Raw genomic sequence first — 20,817 nt, forward strand, 5'->3', positions numbered from 1 at the left:
GATTGCTGGAAAATTTTTAAAACAGCGGGCAGCGGGAATTCCAGCTTTTTTAGAAAATTGAGATGCTTTTTTCTTAATTTTAATTTTAATGCATTTTAAGTGCTGTTTTAAATGTGTTTATTGTTTCAAATTTATATTGCAACATTATCTATATATATGTCGGAGATAACCGTTCTTTAATCCCACCGTAGTCGAGCTAGCCAGTTCTGTTCGCCTGCGCAGTCAAATCGTATCTGTCATCACGCCACTTTTCCTGTGGCCCTTTCACCTTTTCTTACTTTTCACTCATACGTCAATTCTAGACAATCTCAAGCTGTCTCTGTCACTCTCTCCTATTGTTTCGACAGACGAACAGACCTCACTCAGTAACATACAGTCTTCTGTCCTTGTCCTGTTACCGACTCAACTGTCATTGCGCCTGCGCGCCAGCGACACCTACAGGGCTACCAATACCTGAGCATGCCGAATAATTCTGTTGCAACAAGCATTCCAAATTTGCACTTATCAACTAACTTTCCGACATATACTTAAATCGAATAACATCATGCAAAAGTCCACACCTATATTTGGCGCGTCTTCCATGATGCCGTTACGGCATTATGATGACATAAAACTAATCCCAATGCAAAATGTCGACGACACTGTTAGCTTTTGGAATGAAGTGCTAACTTACAAGGACAGTGGCGGAAACGTTTTAAGGGACAGGCATTAGTTGCATTAGAAACGCTGACCCTTCCCTGGTCAAATGCCGAGGTTTTTCGGGTGTTCAGCCAAATTAAAGCCTAGTAGTACTAGGCTAGTACTCTGACGACGAAAATCCGCTGTAACATGTGTTATAGCAGAATCGCTGAATATTTTGCTCTGTAACCAGTGTGACCAAAAAAATTAAGGAAAAGCCATGAAACGTCATGAAAATGTACCTTTTATGGCGTTTTGGGCTTTTCTTTGGTCACACTGGACAGTAAACTGTAAACGAATTTGTTAATTAATATGGCATAAAAACGCCCTTTGTGGGTTAAATCCCATATAATGGTCTTCGCCTTGACAGCCCTTATCAATGCCACTTTTTTCCTTGAACTTTCCTTCCATTAGGAGTGTCAGAATAAATAAAATGAATTATTGCAATAGCACCATATCAGCTGTTTGCTCTCTTGATCTGGCAACGCCATTCAATTTTCGCAGGTAACATTTTCGTCATCAGAGTACCGGCAAAATCGACGAGGCAAAAAGTTCTTCTTCTTCCTTTTTTCACAGAGTCTTTTTTATGGAGTTTGGCCGCTATCACAATTGTTACAGCGGATTTTCGTCGTCAGATTAGGCCTAAACAAACAAAAAGTGGTTTTTAAAAAATCAGCTTTTTTCTTAGTTTTTTTCTGTATTAAATTCCGCTTTTTTCAGCTTTTTTTTTTTTTGTTAATCCAGCTTTTTTTGCTAAAAAAAATGACATCACTGATTCAATGACCCCTATGTTACAAAAACGTTATATACTTCACTTGTTCGTCCTATCTTAGAATACGGATCCTGCGTTTGGAGCCCTCAGTATGGCGTCCATAGTAAACGCATAGAATCGGTTCAAAAGAACTTCTTACTTTTCGCTTTACGCGGTTTAAACTGGGATGCAAACCAGAGGTTACCGTCTTATTCTAGTAGACTCTTACTAATTAACTTACCCTCCTTATCTAATCGTAGAACCATGCTAAGTATTACATTCTTATACAACTTAATCGGTGGTGACGTGGAAAGTACTGACTTGCGCGGTCAGTTAAATTTTCACGTACCAATAGGAAACACTAGATCCTTTTTACCATTAGTTTTGCCCCACTGTAGAACATCCTTTGAACTGCATAAACCCTTTAGAGTCCTCTGTGAAAATTATAACGAGTTGTACACGATAATATCTAACGTTGATAGCCTCCCAAAACTAAAAACTTCAATCTTGACCTACTTAGTACGCATGCAAGCAACCAATCCGGCAATACGCCAGTAGTAGTTTCCCCGCATCCTTTTTTTTAAGTCCTTCGCGTTTACTAATTGCTAACAGAACAAGCACGTGCTTGGTGTCGCAAGTTCCACTTGATATGTACTGTACATAGTGCATCAACGTCTTGCATACAAAAAAAAATTCGTTTCGCGAAGAGGGTGCCCTCGACAAGTTCAGTCGGACAATGGGAAAACCTTTTTGGTGCAGCCGCAGTGCTTTCACGTGAATTTCTGCAAGCTGTCAAGGAGTCTGTGACGAATGCTTATAGTCACCAGGAACTCCTTTGGCAATTCATACCCCCAGGAGCCCCGCAAATGGGAGGATTGTGGGAAGCTGGAGTTAACAGCTTCAAGACGCTGTTTTATAAATCCACAGCCACTCGCAAGTATACGTTCGAAGAACTTTCCACACTGCTGGCCAAGATTGAGGCCTGTTTGAATTCGCGTCCACTCGCCCCGATGTCCGAAGACCCCACAGACTTGTTAGCACTCACGCCAGGTCATTTTCTCGTGGGTGGACCCCTTCTCGTGACCGTCGAACCCGAAATAAAGGGTGCGTCCACTTTAATTATCAACCGGTGGCAGCACCTTAAGGCTCTTCATCAGCAATTCCGCCTGAGATGGAAGGAAGAGTACCTCAAGGAGCCCCATAAGCGAACAAAGTGGCAAGTCCCCACAAGAAATCTCGATGTGGGCGAGTTGGTTATAATCAAGGACGATAATCTGCCATCCAATGAGTGGCGGCTCGGCAGGATTGATTCCGTGTTTCCCGGACCCGATGGTCATGTCCGAGTGGTGAATATTCGTACTGCTCGGGGGATCGTTAAGCGCACTCCGTAGTAGTCTCTTTCGCTAGTTCTAAGTCATAGTTTCGACTCCACACTAATTCTTTCTTCTGTATCCTACTCCAGATCATAAACAATGTTCCCACGTCTACGTAGCGCCGCACAGTAGCGACTCTCGAACAATAAGCGCTGCAAAAATCGAAAAAGTCATGTTCGCAAAAACGATTTTAACCATACTTATTCGACAGAAAATTTCCCAAGGATTCAGAATCTGCAATAAAATCTATTTTAAGATTTTTTTTCGTAGAAGATATGAGCATTCAAAGTTGAACTTTTTTTCGTTTTTTGCATCATACCAAAAAAAATGGGTAAAATGGTCGACTTTCAGGTAATATTACACAAAAACCATAAAACCAATGGTCATGGTTTTTACTTTGAATTATAGATACATTCATAAACTGTTAATTAACCCAAAAAAAACGGCACTTTGGTTTTGGCTTGTACAGGTAAATCGCTACCCGCAAGGTGTCCATTTTTTTCACCTTTTTCTGCCTAAAGTAGTCTATAACTTCTGAAGCCGATGAAAGCCACCGACTACACTATGTCTACAAGTTACGTGGATCTTTCCTGGACCAGAATTAACATTCATCGGCTGCGTCGAGCTGCGTCTGCGAAAATGCAACGACATAAACCAAAACTACTCAGGGTTAAATATACCAAAATACCGACACAATTTCATACATTCCAAGAAATATACTAACTGTAGCGCGTGGCGGTTACACTTTGAATTAAACAAAAATTTTTTTTCAGTTTTCAAATTATTTTTATTTGAGCAAATACATAAAAATAAACATAAAAAATTAAATAAAAAATATTTTTTAAAAATTGTTTTCATTGAAAAAAAATTATTTTTTCACTTTGATCCCCTTTAAAAAGGCGTATTTGTGGGCGTGGTACTTTATGCAATACATATATACATTTTACAACAATTACCTGTCCAATGCCGTTTAAATTATTCGATTACCTTATTTGGTTCAAAAGAAATGATTTTTGCAACGCAAAATGAGAAAAGGCGCTACTGTGCATTATTGAGTATGAAAACACTCAACGCATGGTGACGTTTCATGGATCCGCCTTCGTGGATCCGCCTCTGTTAAAGCCCATGTCTATACAGACAAACTCGCTAAACAACATTGGATCATTTAAGAAGCAATAGCGGTCAACATTTGCATGAAATATTCTTCAAAAATTAAATTATAAGGACCGTAAATCGATTTAAATAAAGATTTCATGAATTTTTATGATTTAATGTTTTTTTTTTTTTAATTTTTCGTAATGCTATTAAAAAATTACTCTTTTTAAGATAAAGTTCAAAAGACAAAATTAAATTCCAGTAATAAACTGATTTTTTACCGGCCAATACTTTATTTCTGTTTTCCGATATTTATTACAATTATTTCTCAACATTAATTACTAGGACCTATAACATAATAATAAAAGGATCTTATAACATTTTTCAGTGAGCAAAAAATGTTACTAAATCCCCTATTTTGTGACTCAAAACAAAAATAGGTCCAAATACTCTTAAAAATAAATCGATGTATTTTGTAGGTGTAAATAAAAAAATAAGACAATTGTTCCTGCAACTAATCTTACTTATAGGGCTATGACATTGTAATGCAGTTTTCTTTAATTAGCTACTTCATTAGAACCTTGAAAGAGACAACTAAATGTGTAATTTTGCTTGGATTATTTTGGTAACACGACTACTACTTTTTTTTTCAGTTCAAAAACCAGCGAAATGATATAAAAATAAAATTCTCATTTCGAGACCACTTTGAGTTTCGCGCTCTAATGAACTGGCTAATACACTTTTCAATTACAAGTTTCTTCATTAAACCCGTATTTCGTTATCGAGTATCTAGTATATTTTATGTAGATCTATCGATTTTCGCGGCAATGAAGTAGCTAATGCATTGTTCTAATGCATTAGAGTGTCATATAGTTGTCTTGCGTAAAACGCAATAGCGCTGTCAAATCTTTAATTAAGTCTAATGAATGTGCCAATGTCATAGCCGCATTATTAATGCAAATTACATAAAATTTAATTTTGCTAGTGGAACATAATTTTTTAAATAATATTTTAATTTTACAACCTCATCACTTTATGTTGAATTGCTGAAAACATGTGTACATTATTATTTTATTTTATTTTATTTTTTTCACCAAGGATTAATTATAATCATACTAAAAATAAACTTTTTATCTGAATATATAAAATTTGAAGAACACAGCCCTTGGCTTTAATTGCCACCAAAGATACATTGAGCATTTGAATGTATAGACAAAAAGAATGAATTTGTTGTGTTTTATAAAATAATTAACCATTAAATATTATTTTGTAGGTATAATAAGTAATTAATTAAATTTAATTTTTGTAAACAATTCTTCATTCAACTACTGGAGCACTGAGAATAGACGAATTCCAGAATACTTTTTAACGGCTCACAAGCCTATCGGAACATAAATATTTTAAAATTCTTATGAATATACTTGTCCTTTGTTATCTCATTATTTCAAAAGTTGATGGGCTCTTTGATTGGCGACTGCTATTCTGGCTTCATTAGACTCCCCCTGGAAAGTAAAAATAAACAGCTATTAATTTTTACTTACTATTAAGGTGAGAAATATATGTAACATAAAGCATTTGATATATTTGAAATTATTTATTATACCCTTGCAGGGTATTATAATTTCAGTCAGAAGTTTGCAACGCAGTGAAGGTGACATTTCCGACCGTGATCAGGATCACAGCCGAGTCGTAAGCCATGTCCGTCTGTCCGTTTCTACGCAAACTAGTCCGTCAGTGTTAAAGATATCTGGGTGAAACTTTGCGTAGTCTTTTGAATAGTCTTCGAATACTTTCTCTACTATATATGTCGAAACGGGCCGGATTGGACAACTATGTATATCATATAGCTGTCATAGAAATAATTCAAAAAAATAAATATTTATATAACTTGGCTGTTTTTAAACATATTTTTTTAGTTTTTGATATTGCCATTTTTTATTATGTCAGAATGTCGGTTTTAATTTTAATTAATTCGTTGTTTTTCGACGTATTTTCATCTACTCTGAAACAAGTTCTTTTTATTATTTCAGAATTTTGGTATAAGTTTAATCGGACAACTATATCATATAGCTGACATATAAACCGATCGGTAGATGTAGAGAAAATGTAAAACGGTTTTCCCCTCAATAGGTTATGGGCCCAGACCCCGCATAAAAACCATAGCGCGTTTTCAAAAAGTAATTGTGCGAATAAGTAAAGACTTAAAGGTAGTTTGAGCTTTCTTTTGTATTTTCTAACTCCGGAGATCGACAGAAGCGATATAAGCGTGATTTACCAAATCAAGAAGCTCGATGAAAAGAATTATAATTTGTGACGCTTCGCGCACAATAGATTAAATAAATAAGAAAATAAGTTAAGAAACAAAAGAAGCTGAAGTTAACGAAAAGAATAGATTAAGAGACAGAGAAAACTGAAGTATGTAAAAACTGAAATGAAAAAACGCACAGAAGAAGGGAAAACTGAAGTATGAGAAAAACTGAAATAACCAAACCCCAAAGAAAGAAGAAAGAAATAAAGAGGGAAAAGGAAGAGAACACAGAAGACAAATTTAATTTGAATTAAAAGCGCGCGCGCGCGCACCATCCACGAACGGGCACACTTGGCCCCGCAACCGTTGGGCACACTGCACAGTGGTTCGGCTTGTATGGAGCTGCGGCCATAATTACTTTTAGTTGTTATATTGTTACAAAATTTTCCCCAAAATTAAAAAAAAATATTATAAATATAAGAAATGGCCATATCGTACGTCTATATGATATAGCTGCTATAGGAACGATCATTTTAAATACAAAATTAGTATGAAAATCTAAACTCCCAGACTATAAGGTTGGTGTAGTTTTACAATTGCTGCCATAGTAAAAATCAACTATTTTGTTTATATTTCATAATTTTAAATATATTCCCCCGTCTAATTCCCAAGCTATACACCTACTAAAATAATATCATATCAAAAAATCATAAATTAAACAATCATATTGTAAGCCAATTTATTATATTAATATTTTCACAGCTATTAACGAATTAATATAATTATGACAAAGATTTATAATGTTTCTTCAAGTAAGTTGAACACAGATTCAAGTAACGTTGATTTATCCTTCTTTCCATGTTTTCGTTGCCCAGATATAAATGGGTCCGACCGTAAAATGAGTGTGTTCAATATGTCTGTGTTTTTTGCAATCCGGGACATTTTTCGGCTGTGATACAACCTACATTTTTTTAATTCCTTATTATTAGACTCGGCAGCTTCTTCCGAAAGCTCTCCGATTGACACGAGTGCATGCTCAATTACAGAAGATCCATGAACTAACACCTTATGGACTATTGCTGGCAAATAGTACCATGGATACTCTTTTATCAATTCCTTAGCAGTATCGATGGCATAATCATTAAATTTGTCCAAATTTATTTTGTACCCCGAGGCGATAGCTTGGAGTATAGTGGCACAACGATGGATAAGGTTTTTATTAAGCCCTGTAATTTCAGAAGCCAATTTTGGATTTGAAAAAAATTTTCTAGCCACATTTCCATCGTTTGACGATCCTCTGCCTCCGTCTCTGGGCTTGTCCACTATTATTCCCATTTTTTTCCGAAACGCCGCTTGAATTTTATGCTTTTGCTCTGGGCCTCTAGCTTGCCACATTTTGATAACGGACTTATAGGAAAGATGCAGAAAGTATTCAAAGAAACATATTTTTGCATGAAGTGGGGATAAACCGAGTTCGAAATATTCTCTGTTCACGTCTTTCTTTAAACATTTATCCAAGTTATTCATTTCTTTTCGAATTGCTCCACATATATAACATTTTGTAGAGGACGACTCACTTAAAGCGACTCAAAAATTCTGTCGGCTTGAGTTGATGTATTTTCTCCTTAAAGTATTTTGCCTCTTCGATTGACAGTTCAATTGTCTCCTTTTTGAAAACGAACTGGCTGCAGTAACGTGTCGATGAAGGCCGCGGATTCTTCCAAATTATTGTATGACAACTTTTTGAAATTAGTTGGAGAGGTACGTATGATGTGACAAATAGGCTCTTGTCCTCTGAATCGTAACTTGAAAAACTTTGTTTGTACTCACTATGGCCCGTACTTCCATCACAACCCCATTTTCCAATTAACGTTAGGTTTTCAATAGATTCATCCGTGATTGATTTAACTACATCATCTTGAAGCTCCAATATGCTCGATGCTGTATTATCCAGTAAACTTTGCAAATCAATTTCAGCATGATATTCATCTACTGATATGTTTTTAGGGTATCTCTTTTTTTTTGCATTTACTATGGCTTGGCAACTTGAAAATAAGTCGAAGGATATTTTGCTATTAACGAAATTTCTTATAAGCAAATATTGACTTTTGGACATTAGGGAAATTACTTCAGTGGGATCAGCTTGCATTGTCGGCTATTGCTGATTTTCATTGCGCAAAGCAGAAACAGTGGACTCATCCATATCAATCAGCTGAGCTATACAACGACGCTTTGTTCTAGATGAAGACTCCGCAAAATCAACCTTTGGACGACCACGACGAGCACTTTCCGCTATATGCTGAGATGAATTTTTGGTGGACTTTTGGAGAAAATTGTAGCCGTTATTTTCCATATTATTTTGAACATCCTTGATAACTTCCCGCAATTTCGCAGCGTTGCTACCACCTTTGGTGCACCATAAATTAAAATATACTGTCGTGAAAATACACAATGATACGAATCTCCTTGGGAATACAAACAAAAATTATAAAAGAAAAATCGAAAAATAATTAGAATAATTTTAAGTAAAAGAAATAAACTGACAAATAGAAGCTGTAAACAATCACAAAAGACGAACACAACAAAATACGAGACAACAAAAACAGAGACACAAAAGACGACATAGGGGCTCCGCAGCAGCGCGCTGGCAAAATTTGACCTTGAAAAAATAAGAAGTCGTGTTAGCACATTAACGATTACAACTACATCCGCCACATTCCGCACCTAACTTTAACGATTTAAAATCTTAAAACTCTGATATATATAAAAAAAAATGTGGAATCGTGTGGGATCACAACTAAAACTTTAGGTAAACAAATTTGAGACACAAAACAGGTACAAACAAATAAGTTTCACATATCAAGTAAGATTTTATTAATTTCATATCAACTCACAAACGCCCATTATATGAATAGATCCCTAACAAGTATCTGTCCCTTTTGCAGCACCTCAGCGATAGACATCCAACACATTTTAATAGACTGCACTGCACTTTCACATGTTAGAACAATTTGCTTTTCCAATGATAACCCAATCCATCTCCTTGCGAATCCAACAGCAGCAAACTCAAATAAAATTATATACTTTCTTCACAAAATGAATCTCATACATAAAATTTAATTATAACATATTCCATACACATATCTTTGTGAATACACTGTAGAGCGGAAGGCCTCGGTAGCCATTGCTCTTTAACCTTTGTTAACTTTTTAGTTTATAACTATTAGTTAGCATTAAATAAATAAATAAATAAATTAATTTCATATCAAGTTAGTATAAATTAATTTCATAAAGTAAAATAAATACCTTGAGCTTCAAAATCCATTTTAAATAATATAAATTTATCAACTTGAACAGTTACCAGTCAGATTTAAAGTGCGCTTTTGCTTCGAAATATTTAACGACAGCCCCGATGCACTGTTGAAATGAACATGTGTTCATGCTTTTGATTCTATTTTTAGAATGTACCGTTCGGTTTCCAGCGAAAACCGGTTTGCAAATTAGGTGATTGGACATTTTACAGACAAACTGTGTAAATTTAATTGAAATATTTTCAAATCGGATTTTTTGGTTTTTGGCCTCTGTGCACTGGGGCAGGCAAAATTCCTGCAGTGACGCTGGCCACACTAAGGCCTCGCCGAGAGCTATATAAAGCGATTGTAATCACCAAGCAGCCAAGTCACTTTTTTAGGAACCAGGTAACTCCAGGTTTCGCCCCAATACATTGTAGTTAGCAGCCGTAGTTCTTCCCCGCTAATCTTTTGCCCCCTCTCTGCTGACTTTCGAGTCCAATTTCTGCTGACTTTCGAGTCCGATCTTTGCTGACTTTCGAGTCCAATCTCGTCCGACTTTCGAGTCCAATCTCTGCTGACCTTCGAGTCCGATCTCTGCTGACTTGCGAGTCCAATCTCTGCTGACTTTCGAGTCCGATCTCTGAGCTGACTTTCGAGTCCAATAACAACTTCTCTGAGCTGACTTCCGATTCCAATAACAACAACTTCTCTGAGCTGACTTTCGAGTCCGATAACAACAACTTCTCTAAGCAGACTTTCGAGTCCGACAATAGATTCTCTGAGCCGACTTTCGAGTCCAACAACAACAACTTCTCTGAGCAGACTTTCGAGTCCGACAATAAATTCTCTGAGCTGACTTTCGAGTCCAACAACAACGACTTCTCTGAGCAGCCTTTCGAGTCCAACAATAAATTCTCTAAGCTGACTTTCGAATGGACCGGTTCGCAAGGTTTCGCTTTATATAAGGCTATTAAGTATTAGGATGGCGGACGGCCAAAGCATGACCAGTTACATCAATCTGTTCGTCAAAATTTTGGATCAGCTTGCAAGTGTTGGGATCGATTTAAATGAGGAGCTAGGAGCAATCAATTTACTCTCCATCCTTCCAAAAGATTACGAAATCTTTGTTGTTGCTATTGAAACGCAAGACAATTTATCGGCATTCGAGAATATGTGCATAAAGTTGAATGCAGAAGGAGAAAGGAGAGACGGAGAGAACACGACGAACGAGCAGGCGTTAGTTACTAGGCAACCACCGAGAAAAGGCAAAGAAACGGTAAAGTGCTACAAATGTGAATTCGCCCATATACAGAAAAACTGTCGAAGTAACGGACGGACAGTCGAGAGCAAAGAGTGAGCAAAATTTATGAACTGTTATCTTTTAGGTGCGCTAAACAGCGTTTCTCTTGATCATAGGTCTCGACAGCGGCGCGACCAGCCACATGTGCTGCAAAAGAAAAACAAATGTGAAGAGCACATTTACATGATTGGAATCGCAGACGACGGCCTGTTAAGAGCGGAAGGAAAGCGTGAAATCAACCTAAAAATCGTAATGTGTGAGCTATATGTGCCGAAATTAAAAAGAAAGCGCGACAGTCGTGCTATACGGTGACGGCCAGATAACTGTAAACAGAGTTGGCAACTTGTGTATGTTTATCGAAGAACAAATGTTTTGCTGCACATGAGTCTGAAGCCGTTATATGGCATACAAGATTTTGTCATCTGATCTGCATGGTGCATGGTGAGCAAAGTGCATGCAAGGCCTTTTCCATCTCAGACAGAGAATCGAGCAGAGGAGCTTTTGCTGTTAGTACATTCATATGTGTGAGGACCATTTGGTACAAGTTCGTTTGGAGGATCAGGGTATTTCCTTACAATTGTTGACGACAAATCAAGGCGTGTGTTTGCCTACTTCTTGAATCGCAAAGATAAAGTTTTTAAAAACTTTGTGGAATTCAAAACCATGGCTGAGCTACAAACTGGGTAAAAAATCATTTGTTTGCGGAGCGACAACGGTCGCGAGTATGTAAACCAAGCATTAGATGAATTTCTAGGAGCAAATGGAATTACGAGGTAGCTTACTTTTTCCTACACACTGCAACCCAATGTTGTTGCAGAGCGTTTTAATCGGGCATTGGTTGAGATGTCAAGAAGTTTTCTCATGCAGAGTTTTTGGTTCCATTGCAGTGGTGCTTGACAAGGGTGTGCAATGGACTAAATTCCAACCAAAGAGCACGGAATAAAGAATGGACTGACAGCGACCTTGGGCACAACAATTAGCGCTGGCGGAGATGATCAGTCGAAATATTCCGAACTGGCTGAAGGCATCGTTGATGGCAGCGGCATCAAGGCGATGGCGAAAGTAAGGAGATTGAGAGCGACGGAGTGGGCAGCGAATGTGAAGACGACTTGAAGGTGTAGTGTGTTGACCCCGGCAGATCCAGAATTTTACGTTCGGGCAGACCCGGTCGCCCAAAGAAGCAGTTCAATATATTTGGAACTATGTCTGGAAGAGACGTACAAATTTCTTCTACGTACGTGAGGCGATCTGTGGCCAGTTTTCCGCACAAATACGAGAAGCGATGCGCTCTGAATATGATGCCTTGATTACGAATCAGACATCGGAAGTCACAGACTTACAGCCTAGCGGCTGTAAGTGGGTATATAAGGTTAAGCGTGATGAAAACGGAAAGGTGGAGAGATTTAAGGCTCGACTTGTGGCGAAGGGCTGTTCTCTACGTTACGGCGTAAACTACAGCGAAACGTTTGCACCAGTTTGCCGATTGGAAAGCATGCGTTTAATATTAGCAATTTGGCTTCCATCCATTGCAGAATGAGCCGTGCATGTATAAGCGTGCGGGTGATCGTAATATAGCATTAATCCGTGTTTACGATGTTGATCTCATTATAGCAGACTTACTCAACATCAAGACATCGATCTTAACGAAGTTCGAATGTGTTTGTGACGCCGCACAGTAGCGCCTTTTCTCATTTAGCGTTGCAAAAATCATATCTTTTGAACCAAATAAGGTAATCGAATAATTTAAACGGCATTGGACAGGTAATTGTTGTAAAATATATATATGTACTGCATAAAGTACCACGCCTACAAATATGCCTTTTTAAAGGGTATCAAAGTGAAAAAATAATTTTTTTTCAATGAAAACAATTTTTAAACAAAAATTTTTATTTAATTTTTTATGTTTATTTTTATGTATTTGCTCAAATAAAAATAATTTGAAAACTGAAAAAAATTTTTTTTTTTAATTCGAAGTGTAACCGCCACGCGCTACAGTTAGTATATTTCTTGGAATGTATGAAATTGTGTTGGTATTTTGGTATATTTCACCATGAGTAGCTTTGGTTTATGTCGTTGCATTTTCGAATGGACCGGTTCGCAAGGTTTCGCTTTATATAAGGCTATTAAGTATTAGGATGGCGGACGGCCAAAGCATGACCAGTTACATCAATCTGTTCGTCAAAATTTTGGATCAGCTTGCAAGTGTTGGGATCGATTTAAATGAGGAGCTAGGAGCAATCAATTTACTCTCCATCCTTCCAAAAGATTACGAAATCTTTGTTGTTGCTATTGAAACGCAAGACAATTTATCGGCATTCGAGAATATGTGCATAAAGTTGAATGCAGAAGGAGAAAGGAGAGACGGAGAGAACACGACGAACGAGCAGGCGTTAGTTACTAGGCAACCACCGAGAAAAGGCAAAGAAACGGTAAAGTGCTACAAATGTGAATTCGCCCATATACAGAAAAACTGTCGAAGTAACGGACGGACAGTCGAGAGCAAAGAGTGAGCAAAATTTATGAACTGTTATCTTTTAGGTGCGCTAAACAGCGTTTCTCTTGATCATAGGTCTCGACAGCGGCGCGACCAGCCACATGTGCTGCAAAAGAAAAACAAATGTGAAGAGCACATTTACATGATTGGAATCGCAGACGACGGCCTGTTAAGAGCGGAAGGAAAGCGTGAAATCAACCTAAAAATCGTAATGTGTGAGCTATATGTGCCGAAATTAAAAAGAAAGCGCGACAGTCGTGCTATACGGTGACGGCCAGATAACTGTAAACAGAGTTGGCAACTTGTGTATGTTTATCGAAGAACAAATGTTTTGCTGCACATGAGTCTGAAGCCGTTATATGGCATACAAGATTTTGTCATCTGATCTGCATGGTGCATGGTGAGCAAAGTGCATGCAAGGCCTTTTCCATCTCAGACAGAGAATCGAGCAGAGGAGCTTTTGCTGTTAGTACATTCATATGTGTGAGGACCATTTGGTACAAGTTCGTTTGGAGGATCAGGGTATTTCCCTACATTTGTTGACGACAAATCAAGGCGTGTGTTTGCCTACTTCTTGAATCGCAAAGATAAAGTTTTTAAAAACTTTGTGGAATTCAAAACCATGGCTGAGCGACAAACTGGGTAAAAAATCATTTGTTTGCGGAGCGACAACGGTCGCGAGTATGTAAACCAAGCATTAGATGAATTTCTAGGAGCAAATGGAATTACGAGGTAGCTTACTTTTTCCTACACACTGCAACCCAATGTTGTTGCAGAGCGTTTTAATCGGGCATTGGTTGAGATGTCAAGAAGTTTTCTCATGCAGAGTTTTTGGTTCCATTGCAGTGGTGCTTGACAAGGGTGTGCAATGGACTAAATTCCAACCAAAGAGCACGGAATAAAGAATGGACTGACAGCGACCTTGGGCACAACAATTAGCGCTGGCGGAGATGATCAGTCGAAATATTCCGAACTGGCTGAAGGCATCGTTGATGGCAGCGGCATCAAGGCGATGGCGAAAGTAAGGAGATTGAGAGCGACGGAGTGGGCAGCGAATGTGAAGACGACTTGAAGGTGTAGTGTGTTGACCCCGGCAGATCCAGAATTTTACGTTCGGGCAGACCCGGTCGCCCAAAGAAGCAGTTCAATATATTTGGAACTATGTCTGGAAGAGACGTACAAATTTCTTCTACGTACGTGAGGCGATCTGTGGCCAGTTTTCCGCACAAAAGCGAGAAGCGATGCGCTCTGAATATGATGCCTTGATTACGAATCAGACATCGGAAGTCACAGACTTACAGCCTAGCGGCTGTAAGTGGGTATATAAGGTTAAGCGTGATGAAAACGGAAAGGTGGAGAGATTTAAGGCTCGACTTGTGGCGAAGGGCTGTTCTCTACGTTACGGCGTAAACTACAGCGAAACGTTTGCACCAGTTTGCCGATTGGAAAGCATGCGTTTAATATTAGCAATTTGGCTTCCATCCATTGCAGAATGAGCCGTGCATGTATAAGCGTGCGGGTGATCGTAATATAGCATTAATCCGTGTTTACGATGTTGATCTCATTATAGCAGACTTACTCAACATCAAGACATCGATCTTAACGAAGTTCGAATGTGTTTGTGACGCCGCACAGTAGCGCCTTTTCTCATTTAGCGTTGCAAAAATCATATCTTTTGAACCAAATAAGGTAATCGAATAATTTAAACGGCATTGGACAGGTAATTGTTGTAAAATATATATATGTACTGCATAAAGTACCACGCCTACAAATATGCCTTTTTAAAGGGTATCAAAGTGAAAAAATAATTTTTTTTCAATGAAAACAATTTTTAAACAAAAATTTTTATTTAATTTTTTATGTTTATTTTTATGTATTTGCTCAAATAAAAATAATTTGAAAACTGAAAAAAATTTTTTTTTTTAATTCGAAGTGTAACCGCCACGCGCTACAGTTAGTATATTTCTTGGAATGTATGAAATTGTGTCGGTATTTTGGTATATTTCACCATGAGTAGCTTTGGTTTATGTCGTTGCATTTTCGCAGACGCAGCTCGACGCAGCCGATGAAAGTTAATTCTGGTCCAGGAAAGATCCACGTAACTTGTAGACATAGTGTAGTCAGTGGCTTTCATTGGCGTCAGAAGATATAGACTACTTTAGGCAAAAAAAGGTGAAAAAAATGAACACCTGGCAGGTAGCGATTTACCTGTAGAATCCCAAATCAAAGTGTCATTTTTTTTAGGTTCTTTAATAGTTTATGAATGTATCTATCATTTAAAGTAAAAACCATGACCATTGGTTTTATGGTTTTTTTTTGTAATATTACCTGAAAGTCGACCAATTTACACATGTTTTTTTGTATGATGCAAAAAACGAAACAAAGTTCAACTCTAAATGCTCATAACTTCTACAAAAAAAATCTTAAAATTGATTTTATTGCAGATTCTGAGTCCTTGTTAAATTTACTGTCGAATAAGTATGGTTAAAATCGTTTTTGCGAACATGACTTTTTTGATTTTTGCAACGCTAATTGTTCGAGAGGCGCTACTGTGCGCCGGTAGGCGCACAATATATATATGCGATAGAATAAAATAGAATACTTAGGGACATAGGAAATGGATTGGCAACATTATGGAGATAATTTGAATTGAATGCGCGCGCGCGCCACCGATCTTGAAGGAGGGTCACACTGGACCGAACGGAGGCTGGCCACACTATTCGGGGAAAATCCCGCACAGGACTCTGGCCACACTGAAGCCTCGCCAGGGCCTATATAAAGCGGACCACGGCCCTGGAGTAGGCACTTAGCAGCCGACTGCGATTGGGTCGAGTTAACCTCCCCAGTAGTTAGCAGCGAAGTCACTTTTTGGGAACTCTGGTTCCTATTTATAAATCGTAGTTAGGATCTCTGCTGACTTTCGAGTCCAAAACACTGCCGACTTTCGAGTCCGATTCTCTCTGCTGACTTTCGAGTCCAAAACACTGCCGACTTTCGAGTCCGATTCTCTCTGCCGACTTGCGAGTCCAAAAATACTGCAGACTTTCGAGTCCGAGTCTCTTTGCTGACTTTCGAGTCCAAAATACTGCAGACTTTCGAGTCCGAGTCTCTTTGCTGACTTTCGAGTCCCAAAATACTGCAGACTTTCGAGTCCGACTCTCTCTGCTGACTTGCGAGTCCAAAATACTGCAGACTTTCGAGTCCGATCCTCTCGGCTGACTTGCGAGTCCAAAATACTGCCGACTTCAGAGTCCGATTCTCTCTGCTGACTTTCGAGCCCGAATCTGCAGACTTTCGAGTCCAAACGTCTTCGAGCTGACTTTCGAGTCCGAATCTGCAGACTTTCGAGTCCGAACTTCTCCGAGCTGACTTTCGAGTCCAACAAACGGCGCTGAGCTGACCTTCGAGTCCGAACGCATTCTTTCGGGGTTGACTTTTCGAGTCCGAACGCATTCGCTATTGGGTGGCCTTCAAGGCCCCTGGCGGGACTATCGGCATCCCCCTATCGGACAGCCGCACTCGGGACGAGGAGGACGAATCGGGACTACGGCGTACCCCAGAATCGAGATCCGGCATGAAATTATTGAAAATTGAACCTTTTAAGCAAATAAACATTAAGATACATTTACGGCATAATCCTCTAGCGTTCTACTCTGGGACGGGGTCGGAATCTCTTACAGCAACCACGCCTGAACCAAATAAATATATCTGCACAGACCCTGGACGTCCCGCTGACTACCCGTGGACGACAGGATGTTACATGTTGATAAAGGTTTCCATATCTCATACTTCCGTTTGTATATATCCATAACAACGCGAGTCAGTCGCAAATAAACTCATCAGCTAAGCGGATCACTCTGTGTCTTTTGTCTTCTTGCGCGGGTAACGGCTTTCCCCTCAGTACAATTTTTATATAATTCCTTTTATTTTTTCTATTAATTTGACCACAATGGATCGATTCTCAATTATCCAATTGCAAACTGCAAAGGTATACAAACTTCCGCGTGCCGAAGTAAGCTTCCTTTCTTGTTTTCAATAAAATTGATATAACATTTAACATATGCCTATCTGTGGTTAATTCATTTAGATTTAAACTCTAAGCTCTCCTCGTTCTCTGCTCTGCTAGGCTTACTCGCCCGCTCTCCCGTTTTTACGGCACATTGGTCGAAGCTTTGAAATAATATCAAATATGCATGTTTTTGCAGCCTAGCCTTTATTGTTGGCTTTGCGATCCGCACACGCTAAGTGTCACTACTTGGCAGGCTGTGCCTCTGATGTGATATCCAGTAAAAATAGATGACATTACTGTTTCCATGCCTGTCGTGAGGTTGAAAGGGAAATGTTATGTTATTACTTGGAACTAACCTTTTTCCTTATTAAGGGTTTCCAGCCTAACTCGCAAACCGATGTGACTTACACGGACTTCAGCAAAGCTTTTGACTCGATTTATCATTTTTTGGATCTTGAGTTATTTGAGTGACAGGACTCAAAAGGTTCTGTTTAAAAATTTTCTTTCCAAATTCCTCAGTGCCACATCTGCAATTCCACAAGGCAGCCATCTCGACCCACTGCTATTCACTTTGTTTATCAATGACCTCCCGTTGGTTATAACGAACTCTATGTACGCTGATGACGTTAAACTATGCCTGCAGTATAAGGATAGCTCTTGCCAGTCAGACCTGAAATCGGATCTTAATAACTTTCAGTCATGGTGTTGGGCTAACTTATAACATCTCGATAAATACAAATTCAAACTGATGACATTTTCACGAGTCACTCCCCAGTTTGCCACTTAAATACTTAATGACTGCTGTCTGAAAAAAATAACTCTGATTGACGATTTAGGTGTTAGCCTAGACCCTAAACTTTCCTTTAGGCGGGAGTTTGAAGTATATGAAACTTTCAGGGTTTTATGTGCTGATTACAACAGCCTACTCTTACTGGGAGGCTAATTACATGGCGACCGTGACACCTGCAATCTTCGGATAAAAATGGAAATATACAACCAGGAAATCAACAGAAATATATGAAAATATATGGAAATATATTTTTGACAAAAATCCTCCATCTGAACCCTCCCGGGGGTGCCGGCACTATATTAGACCGGACACGGCAAGCATCGCTGCCGTCCGCGATAATACAGTGTCTAGCAAAGGCCACGGCTCAACTCCTTCTGCCCTAAAAAGCCTAAGGAAGTGAGCCGTTAGCCATGGATGGAGGTGCCTGGCGGAAAGCATAAAACGCAAGTGGGTGGTACCCCTGAAAAACAAACCATTCTGGAGGGTTTAAAGGAAGAAACCAGGGCTGGGATGTCAGCCCAAACGTCGGTGGAAGGCGTGACCGCTACCACCGGCGGGCACGGGGGGGAGCAATCCTCTCTGCGTGTCGCCAGCGGTTACACCTCTGATGTGACGGGAGCAGGTCAGGTCATTTGCAACGCTACTGCCGAAAAAACTACGTAGGGGAAGTTAAGCCGCTCACGTGCCATATTCGATACAGACTCGGACCTTGAGAGCGTGCTTCTCCACTCACCGAAACCAGGCACCAGCTCCCAGCACAGGGACGGGCCAAAGCGGTCAAGCGAAGGAATGAAGGCCAAGGCACTGTACAAGGCTTCCCTCCACATCCAGGATCGGCTCCAGGAAAAAGCCGCCCTATCCCCAGAGGAGAAGGCAAAGCTTACCTGGGCCGAGGAGAAAATTGCTGAGGGGAGGCTTCACTTCGCCAAACTCCCCCACATGAGTTCGACTGGCGGATTCGCCAACAAGGTGGAGGGGACGCTTGCCAACAAAAGGCAACGCTCCACTGAAAGCGCCTCTATGGACACACCGGGGAGCAAGCGTCAAAGCGGGCTTAAGGAGGCAGTGAGGTGACCAAACGACACTTGATCGTGGCCCTCATTGACAGAAGCGATGAAGCCAGCAAAATGACCGACACGCAGTGGAAGATAGTGCATGCGCGGCTCGTTGAGTCATTGTACGCACGGATGGAGGATGATCCCGAAGCTCCCATGCCCACCTTCGACGGCGCTGGGTGGCTAAATGGGGTCAAAATCCTAAAGTGCATGGATGACCCGACGAGAAAGTGGCTGACGCAAGCGGTCTGCCAGTTGGAGGCGCTGTGGGAGGGAGCCAAGCTAGAGGTGGTGGACCGGGAGCTAATTCCATCCACTCCAAAAGCGAAGGTAGTCTTCCTCATCGCAATCCAAGCGGACCGGGCGCTGAAGCTGCTGCAGCGTCAGAACCCGGATATCCCAACCGCGGACTGGAAGGTTCTGCACGTTGCGGCCCCATCACCCAAGGAGGGCGGGCAAAGTGCAGTCCTCCAAATAAACAAGGAGGCAGAGGACATCCTTTATCCCAGATACGGGAAGATAGCGTGGGGCATGGGTAGCGTATACCGGCGCCTCAAAAAGCGCACCCCTAAAGGCAATTGTGGTGGAGAAGGACTTAGGTCTGGAAACCATCGTGGATGCCGACCGGGAAATGACGCTGGATAAGTCCGACGAAGGAGAGGACGGTGACTTGACCGTAGTAGAGGTGAGCCCAGTACCCATGACACTCAGGGTGCTGCAGGTCAACCTCCATAAGAGCAAGGTCGCATCGACGAAGCAAGGATCCGACGACATCGCTTTGGTCCAGGAGCCATGGATCGCCTCAGGAAATGCCATCGCCGGACTGAAGTCCGCATATTACAATTTTCTCCATCCACTAGCGGTAAGCAGGAATAGAACCACCGTACTTGTACGGAAGGGTCTACACGCTAACCTTATGTCTAATTAGAGCTCTGATGACCTGACCGTGGTGATGCTAGAGAGCGGTAAAAAGCCCCACCAAAAGAACTCATGAGCTTGGTAGAAGCCAAGACCAGAAACTGCTCGTGGGTGCAGACGCTATCGCGCACCACTGCGTATGGGGGAGCTCCGACATAAACGACAGAGGTGAGTCACTCTTAGACTTCATACTCTCAACCAACCTGAGTATAGCAAACGTGGGGGAGGAACACACCTTTGTAGGGCCCACTTCCTAAAACGTGCTAGACCTTACTCTTGTAAGGGGACAAGGTACTTTGATATCAGAATGGAGAGTCCTTGAGAGACCATTCTTCTCAGATCTTAAGTACATACGGTTCCAATACGCAATCGAACACTCTCCAAAACAATCAGTCTTCAGGAACCCCCGGAATACTAACTGGGGAAAATTCAAGGAGACTATCGCGACACGGCTCGCGATCTCTCCGGGCATAGTAGAATCCGCGGAAGACATAGAAAAGTCCCTAGAGACCCTCTTCAAAGAACTGCTGGATGCGTACCACGCGTCATGCCCGGACACGAGAAAGAGGACCAGGCCACCCTAATGGAATAACCTTTTACTCCGACGCAACAAACTCAAAGAATCCTTCAAAATCGCCAAGCAGGCGAAATATGATATCATCAATGAGGAATACAAAGTCCTACTGAGGGACTACAAGAAGGAAATACGCATGGTGCAGAGAAACTCATGGAGAAACTTCTGCTCCTATATAGAGACTATCCCGAAAACGCCTAGACCCCGGCTCAAACGCAACGACGGACAGTTGACTGAGG

At 40.4% G+C, this 20,817-nt stretch overlaps 2 protein-coding genes across 2 annotated transcripts in view; one reads left to right on the forward strand and one right to left on the reverse strand.

The window, feature by feature from the left end:
- The first annotated feature begins 2,295 nt into the window (after window positions 1-2,295).
- On the forward strand, window positions 2,296-2,820 carry LOC138928412 (uncharacterized). Its single transcript, XM_070285483.1, has one exon. It carries the CDS (start codon window positions 2,296-2,298, stop codon window positions 2,818-2,820), a length of 525 nt encoding a protein of 174 aa, XP_070141584.1.
- A 1,328-nt stretch (window positions 2,821-4,148) lies between these two features.
- Snap25 (Synaptosomal-associated protein 25kDa) overlaps window positions 4,149-20,817 on the reverse strand; it is a 351,700-nt gene continuing 335,031 nt past the window's right edge. Inside the window, exon 8 of the mRNA XM_041776479.2 lies at window positions 4,149-5,399. Coding sequence (XP_041632413.1) covers window positions 5,337-5,399 — 63 coding nt within the window. The 3' untranslated portion in view covers window positions 4,149-5,336. The remainder of the gene's footprint in view (window positions 5,400-20,817) is intronic.

This window comes from Drosophila kikkawai, chromosome 3L (genome assembly GCF_030179895.1).
Source record: "Drosophila kikkawai strain 14028-0561.14 chromosome 3L, DkikHiC1v2, whole genome shotgun sequence".
Taxonomy (NCBI): domain Eukaryota; kingdom Metazoa; phylum Arthropoda; class Insecta; order Diptera; family Drosophilidae; genus Drosophila; species Drosophila kikkawai.

Bases quoted from the DNA above. Each gene is read 5' to 3' on its own strand.
- LOC138928412 (XM_070285483.1), top strand. From the start codon at position 2,296: ATGGGAGGATTGTGGGAAGCTGGAGTTAACAGCTTCAAGACGCTGTTT.